Genomic DNA, 8,300 nt, shown 5'->3' on the forward strand with positions numbered 1-8,300 from the left:
GAGGGGGAGCTGTGCCATAGAAACACTTGCCGCCCCCCACCCCCCAGGAACTGAGGGTCTTCTGTCTCACCAGGAGAGTGATGCCACCATGCCTGCAGGGACCCCTTGGGACAGGGTCAGCTTGCTCCCCTACTGGTGCAGGAGAGGAGAAGGGCAAAAGCAGCAGGACATGGACAAAGAGAATACATTCTGAGGGAGGAGGCAGCCATGGGCCAGGTGTCCTGGGCATGGGGTCTGTGCTGCCTGCTTTTTTTTTTAAGATTTATTTTATTTATGCATACAAGAGCTGGGGTACAGGCCAGAGGTGTGGGGGTGGGGGGCCGTGACTGGATTCACCAGAGACAGAGTGGGGAACAGAACAGGCAGACTGACTGAAATACACTGCTGAGGGGAGCAGCGGGCGAGTCAGGAGAGGTCTGCTGCACCATGTGGGCTGCTCCCTGGTTGGGGATCGAACTTAGGCTGAAGTGGCTGTGGATAGCTTCATAGGTTGTATCTTAATCCCTTGTGGCCACCAGGGAGGCCCTGTGCTGCCTGCTTTCTGCCTACTTCAAGGGGTCCTTCACTGGGTCCAAAGACCACCCTGTTGCTCCTCAAGGGGCCTGGAGTCATCTGGACACCTGGGGACAGAGAGAGATTGATGCAAGTGAGGACTGAGTTGGCCATGGAGCTGGTGACAATGACTGACTCCACCTTCTAGAAGGGTTACAAGTAGGTGACTGGTTATTCATAGAGCTCCATTCAGTCTCAGAAATATCCTGACCTCACAATGAAGTCCATGGTCACTGCAGATATGAGGTGAATTCTCTGCTGAGTGGAGAAAGCCTTGAGAACTGAGAGGACTGGACTGACATCTAGCCTCGTCCTGTCTCCCTTTGCCTGACTCCCCAGCTTGGGACAACTGAGTCTATCCCATAAACCATGTCTCCCACTCCTGTTGTCTAAGAGAGCCATTTCTAGGAGCAGGACCCCTAAGTGGCACGTTAGTTAGAGACTTGAACTCAAGATCCAGAGACCCATATCCCAGGCCCAGCTCCGCCTTAGCCCTGGGCAGGTGGCTCTGTGCTTCGGTCCCCTCATCTGAAAATTGCAGTTATTAAGAGCCTCCTGGCCTATCTTGAAGTTCGGTTGTAAGAACGGAAGGCAGCCTAAGCTTTGCTGAAGGGGTAAGGCAGCCTAAGCTTTGCTGCATACAGGGGCGACAAGCAGGGGTTCCCTGGGACAGCCAGCAGTGCCCAGGCCCAAGAAGTCACTCCCTGCTTTTGCCACAGGGTGAGCAACACGGCTCCCAGGAGTATCTGGCCCAGGCCCAAGGAGGGCGCTGACAGCGCAGCCTGCCTGGGAGCAGGTTTCCTGGCAGCCAGCACAGTGGGTAGGCCTGACCTATGAGAGCCGTGGTTACTGCCTGGGGCTTGGGCTGGTTGCAAAAGGGGCTGGTGCTCCTGACGCAGTCTACTCTCTCGGTCTCATTCTCCTGAGCTGGTTCCCAGGAGAATAGGAAGCTCAGGGAGGGTGCGTCACCTCTGCCCGGGACACCACTCTGCTCCCAGTGGGAAAGCAACCAAGGCACAGCTGTTTCGGTTGTCTACACACTCACACCACAGCCCAAGCCCACCTCACATACCCGGCATGTAAGACACCCGCATGTAGAACACAGACACAGGGTTGTGTGTAACACACTCTCCTAGAGGCGGATACACAGACACACACGCAGAGCCGTACACAGACCCATGTGTGCTCTCGTAGACACAGACCTGCCCATATGTGCAACTGCTTGGTTTTGCATAAAGACAACACCCACTTGTCAGAGTAAAAACAGGGACGCAGAGAGCTGTAGATGAACAGAAATACATACACATCTGGTCATCCTTTAGTATTTATTGAACACCCACAGTCAGCTAGTCATGCTCCAATAGGAAAGGCCCCCACTCCCAGTCACACATCACAGAAACCCAAGCTCTCTCATAAGAACTGCTCAAGATTATATTGGAGTTTAGCCTCCACACCAAAGATGAAGAGCTTTTTTTCATAGATGGCCACCAACCCATGGTAGAAAGAATAATCTACTATTTGATGTGTTCTCATATTTATTTATTTATTTATTTATTTTTGAAGATTTGTTTTATTTATTTATGCACACAATAGCTGGGGTGTAGGCCAGAGGTCGGGGGAGGTGGTTGTGAGAGGATTCACCACAGACAGAGTGGGGAACAGAACAGGCAGACTGACTGACTGAAATACACTGCTGAGGGGAGCGGCAGGCAACATGGGAGAGGTCTGCTGTGCCATGTGCGTTAGCTCCCTGGCCAGGAATTGAACTCATGCCGCAGTGGCTGGTGATAGCTTTAAAAAAAAAAAAAAAAAAAGATTTATTTATTTAGAGTGGGGAAAAGAATAGGCAGACTGACTGAAATACACTGCTAACGGAGCAGTGGGCGAGACAGGAGAGGTCTGCTACATGTGGGTCAGCAACCTGGCTGGGGATCAAACTTACACTGCCGCGGCAGCCAATAGCTTCACAGTGCTGTGCTTAACCCCTTATGCCACCAGGAAGGTCTTGGTCTCATTTTTAATAGAATAATAAAGTGGAAACAACACATGTTGGCAAAGATATTGAGGGGAAAAAAACATTCATTTACTGTTGATGGGAATGTAATTTGGTGCAGCCTCTCTGAAAATGGAGATTTCTTAAACTTCTAAAAATTAGAGGGGCCTCCCTGGTGGCAGAAAGGGTTAAGTCTCAGCACTATGAAGCTATCTGTCCCCTCAGCAGTGTATTTGTCAGTCTCCCTGTTCTGCTTCCTACTCTGTCTCTGGTGAATCCTCTTACCTCCCACACCTCTGGCCTACACTCCACTTCTATACAAAAATAAATAAAAATCCCAATATATATGTATATTAAAAGGACATATGTAAAAATATATATGTAAGAAATAGTTTTATCCAGTTAATAGAATATTCCTATGAATTTCAATTCAAGAATGGAGAAAACAAGGGGAAAAGAGACAAAGAAAACAAAAGAGATAAAAACAGCCCTAGAAAAGTAGAGAGATCTTATTCTAGAAAGAAACATAAGGAAAAGGAGCCAGTTCTTGTTTCAAACTTCCTGTTCTGCCCGGCTTGGGTCCCAAGCCTTAGCAGGCCTTTCCAGCAAGCCTCTTAGGCCTGTGTTCTGGTCTCAGTGACCTAAATGTGGAATTGAACTTGATCCTCAAGGTCCCTTCCATGGCTCACAAGTTGGCTTTCCATCCTTAAACCCTTAAAGACCAGCAGCAACCATTGCCTGAGCCCTCCACCCTGTGGGAACACTCTTCCATTCAGCTGGCGAGTGGCAGCCTGAGAGGGTGACCAACTGGGAGTACCCTCAGTCTACCAAGTGAGCAGGGCAAACACGAATGACAAAGAAAGGGGAGCTGGAAGATAATTAGAAGTGAAACAGGGCGTGGGGCTCAAGGGGAGACACTTTCCAAACTAAAATTTTTGCCAAAAGGAAAGACTAGAAATTAGAAGTCAAGAAATAACTGGGACTCAGGAGTAGAGCTCATGGGGACAGGCTAGCCTAGTCCAGGCTGGTGGCAGATTTGAGGAGGCCCTGAGTGCTGAACTGAGGAGCTAGGAATTTATTATGGGCAATGAGCATTGGTAAGAGTCTTTGTTTTTTACAGATTTCATTTATCTTTATGTAGAAGAACTGGGGTGTAGGCCAGAGGTGCGGAGGGTTAGAGCATTTTCACCAGAGACAGAGTGGGGAGCAGAGCGGGTGGACCTACAGAAACACACTGCTGCGGGGAGCAGCGCGCGAGACAGGAGAGGTACCTGTGTGTGTCTGCTGCAGAGGCTGCGGACACCTTCACAGTGCTGAGACTTAACCCCTTGAGCCACCAGGGAGGCGCCCTGTTAAGTCTTGAGTAGGGAGGTGGCAGGGGGAAGAGAGCAGCACTAGAGCAGTGGCAGGGACACAAGAGTGAGGCTGACAGCAAGAGGAGACACAGTGACATGGACGTACTGGTGCCCTCCAAGAACTAGGAAGGGCTGGGGGGGGGTGCAAAGATGACCTCCAGGGGCTGTTCCCTCCACCGCTGCACCTCTTAGGGCCTGCGGACCAGGTAGGAAACCTCTAATGCAGAGTCCCAAGTCCTTCACTTTGCAAATGAGGGAGGAGTGATACCGTCGCGCAACCGACCCATCCCGGGTAGGCCCATTACCGCTTCCCGCAGGTCTGCCGGCGTCTTCCCGCTCTCCGCTGTCAGCCGTCGTCCCCGCACTCCGTGGCGCTCAGCCACGCCGCTCCACTCCTCCGTCCTCCGCACCGCACCACACAGCACGGCGCGGCGCCACGCTACGTCACCCATACACGCACGCCACGCCACACGGCGCCACGCACACCACGCACGCCACGCCACGCCACGCCACGCCACACGGCGTTTGGCTGAGTGCGCATGCGCAATGGGAGGGCGGGAAAGCCTGACGCTTTTCCCCCCTACTTACCCCACAGAGACTGGGAACTGAAAAGCTTTGTCTGAAGTTGATGTCAGGGCCTGACCGTGAATTCAGGCCTCTGCCCTAAAGGGAACACATGAGGCTGGGCTGAAGCAACAGCAGGCTGTGGGGTTGGGGTACCAGCCCCCTCAGGACCTGGACACAATAGTAAATCTCAGCACCTCTGCCTGAGGGGCGAGGGGACAAAGGGAGGTTGAGGTGGCTGGAGCTCTGGGCATGGGCCCTGGCGGGGCAGGAAGCAGACAGTCTTGTCTAAAACTAAACTTAGGGATTATCAGAGGTTTCACTTGTCTAGGATTTCTGTCCCTCAGCTACTCACTTACACACACACACACACACACACACACACGCGCGCGCGCGCACACACGCACAGCTATTATTTTCTACAGCTGCTGGGGCGCTCACCTGGTCCAGCAGTTGCCTAGCAGGTGTGCCTTAGCAATACGTCTCCATAGGAATAGCACCCAATTCGACAGTTTGCAAAGTGCTGTTATAGTCCCTTAGCAGTAATATCTCACTTGAGATACTACCTTTTTCTTCGAGACCTTACTTTATGGGTAAAATAAAGTAGATATTTTTCCCCCTCAAGGTGCCCTTTAAAGCTCCTCCCAGCTCCAAAATCAGGGAACGGTACTTTGGATCCCTTCTCCTCTCCTATCTCTCACCCAAGGACCCCTCATTCTCCCAGGACTTAGGGGAGCAAACTTCCCCAGGAATTGTTCAACAACTGCACCTTGAGCTTCTCCGTGTTCTTATTTGGACGGAAGACTGATTCCAACCAAACCAAGTCCAAGAGGTTTGGCCAGCAACCGAGGTTTAGGCTATACGGGGGATCCTTTAGTGCTCAAGCTCTGACCCTGGGCCCTGTGGTTTGCTGGAAGGATCGGAGCAGGAAGGTTGGAGGGCCCAGGATTGCCCCAGAGTCCCAGTGCTGAGCGCTGAGCACAGTGCTCTAGAAAGAAAGGGGGAGAGGGGAGGGGCACCACCGCCTGGTGAGGTCATGGGAAAGCAGCTCTGGCGCTGACACCTGGGGAAACCCGTTTCTAGGCTGCTTCCCACGCTAGCTCTCCTGGGAACCAGCTAAGCCTCAAGTGGGGAGTCCCACACCTGCCCCCACCTTCCAGTCAAGTTCCCATCACACCGTCCCGTCTAGAGCAGTCCCCACCTTTCAACCTAGCCTCAGTCCTTCAGCACCCATCCTTTCTCTATCCACACTGTTATGTGGGGGGTGGCGATGAGGGCGCAAAGGCGTGTCCAATCCAGGAAATGACACAGAGACGGCAGCTTCAGAAATTTATGCTTTATTTGCAGACTCTGCACTGCCCCACCTTCTAGGTGGTGACCTTGGAGAAAGGTGACCCCCAGCCCCTTCTTCCTTCAGGCTCTAGTTTGCAGCTCCTCCCCCTTCTCTTGCTGGGCCTTGCCTCTCTCTCACTTCCTGCCCCACTCCTGGCCCAGCCAGTTTGGGCAGTACCTAGGGAGCCCTGAGACCCAGTTCTTCCCAGGGACCAGCCCCGCCCTCCCTGGCCTTGGGAGCTGAGGGCAACCCAGGTGTCAGCCTCGCTCCTCACTGCCCTACTTCTCTGCTCTCCTTGCTCTTCCTTCTTTCAGACTGAGCCCTCTGCTCTTCCTCCTCCCTGCCCACACCTTCTACAGCCTGCCTCCAGTCTCAAGGCTCCAAGGCCTTGCTTTCTGCTCTCTCTCAGACTCTCACTGGACTCTCTTACTCATGCCATCCCAAACATCTCTCCAAATTGGCACTGGACACCTTCCAGCCCTTCAAGATGCCCAGCTCTTCCTCACCCTTGTGCCAAAGGGGGGTGGTGCATACTACAAGGGCTCCTAATCTAGCCAGGATGACCATAAGAAACTGTGAATTGGATCTCCAACTGCTTGGAAGTGGCTGACATCATTAGGATCATCCCTTAAAAATCAAAGTGCTAGAATTTCTCTGTGAGCCTTGACCACAGAAATTCAAGTCAGAACCTCCCCTCCTCCAGGCCCTAGGAGCACCCTGGCATCTAAGAGTTGACAGAAGCCTGTGTCCCCAGTGTTCAGAAGGGAACTGAGTCCCATGGGGTGGCCTAACTTGCCAGTAGCCCCCTTAAAGGCCCCAGGGCCCCAGGTTCCAGAAGTCCGTGGCTGTTGGCCTACTGTTTCCTCAGTTGCCATAACTGTTCAAACAAAGCAGAAGAACTTCTTCCAGCGGCAGCGGGACAAGGTGCGCACACCTTTGGCATTCAGTTTCTTTTCTAGCCTGGCTTTGTGTTCGATGGCACTCAGAATGGCAGAATCAAACACCTCCTTCAAGTTCTTCTGAGTCAATGCTGAACACTCCAAGTAGCAGCAGGCCCGGATCTTCTCCGCTAGGCCCTGAGCCTGAGGTTGGGGCACCGGGCCCTCCCGGCCCCCCTGGTCTAGCTGAATCAGTACATTGACATCATCCCTCAGGTCGGCCTGGGTGCCCACCAGCAGCACCGGCGCCTGGGGGTTGTGAGTACGGATCTCGGGCAACCATTTCTCAGTGATATTCTGGAAGGAGCTGGGCTGCACCACACTGAAGCAGGCCAGGAAGACATCGGTATCCGGGTAGCAGAGGGAGCGAAGGCGATCAAAGTCTTCCTGGCATGGGAAGGTACGGTCATTAGCAGAACTACTAATTGTACTCCTCCAGTCTCAAGGCTCCAAGGCCTTACTTTCTGCTCCCTCTCAGCCTCTCTGGACTCTCTTACTCATGCCATCCCAAACATCGCTCCAAATTGTCACTGGGCACCGTCCAGCCCTCCAAGGCTGGGGGTTGGGGGGAGGGGAGCCTGCTTGTCTCCTGAGGCTGGAGACCTAAGACTTATGACCAACGGCTTAAGGCCTTCTCTAACTGGGGTCCTCCCAGCCTCCAACCCACCTCCCCCACACCAGGAGAGGCCGCGCCAGCTTCTCACCTGTCCCGCTGTGTCCCAGAGCTCAATGCGCACGGGGGCTCCATCCACCAGGACTTGCACTGCAGGGGCGGAGCGGGGGGAGGAGGGGCAGTGTGAGTTAGGAAGAGCGTCCCGGGCCCCCCCAGGTTTCTCCGGGGCCACCTCCGGGCCTGCTCCCGGCTTTCGAGCCCTCCCGCCAGGGCGCCCGCCCAGCCCCGGTGCTCGACCCCACCCCCAACCCAGCGGCCGCGGGGGCCGTTGAACGTACCGGAGAAGGTGTCCAGCGCGGTGGGCCGGTAGCGCGCGGGGTACCCATTGCAGGTGTAGCTCACGATGAGGCTGCTCTTGCCTACGGCCCCGTCCCCGACCAGCACGCACTTGATGCCCAGCTCCGGGGGCGCGCTGCCCCGCCGCGGGGGAGGGGTAGGGGCCCGCAGCGGAGACGACTCGGCCTCGCTCAGCTCCCGCGGGGGCATGGCCCGCTCCGGGGACAGACCCGGACCAGGCTCCGCAGCGCCGGAGGAAGCAGGTCCCGCTGGCCACCTCGGGCTGAGTCGGCGGAGGCTGGCGCGCCGGCCGCCGCTACCCGCGGGTATAAGTGGGGCCCCGCCCACCTCATCTGCATACCCCCGGCGCCCCGGACCCCGCCCAGCCGCGGGGCCTACCCCGGGACCTCCCTCCGCAGCGCACGCGGGAGGCCCGGCAGTCTGGAAGCTCCCGGAGGAAGGGAGGCCGTCGGAACGCTGATGCTCAGAGGGGCGCACAGGTTACATGGACAAAGAAGCTCCAAAAGGAGGCATATCCAGATATGTAGGTATGGTTGGCAGAGACAGCCAGCAGGGTTAGTTGTTGGGAAGAGGAAACAAATTGCAGAATGCAGTG

At 54.9% G+C, this 8,300-nt stretch overlaps 1 protein-coding gene across 1 annotated transcript; it reads right to left on the reverse strand.

The window, feature by feature from the left end:
• Window positions 1–6,678: 6,678 nt before the first annotated feature.
• On the reverse strand, window positions 6,679–7,894 carry RHOV (ras homolog family member V; the record flags this gene model as incomplete). Its single annotated transcript, XM_084240694.1, has 3 exons — window positions 6,679–7,122; window positions 7,440–7,498; window positions 7,687–7,894. 3 exons carry the CDS (start codon window positions 7,892–7,894, stop codon window positions 6,679–6,681), a joined length of 711 nt encoding a protein of 236 aa, XP_084096820.1.
• Between the last annotated feature and the right edge of the window lie 406 nt (window positions 7,895–8,300).

This window comes from Talpa europaea (genome assembly GCF_964194135.1).
Source record: "Talpa europaea genome assembly, chromosome: 8".
Taxonomy (NCBI): Eukaryota; Metazoa; Chordata; class Mammalia; order Eulipotyphla; family Talpidae; genus Talpa; species Talpa europaea.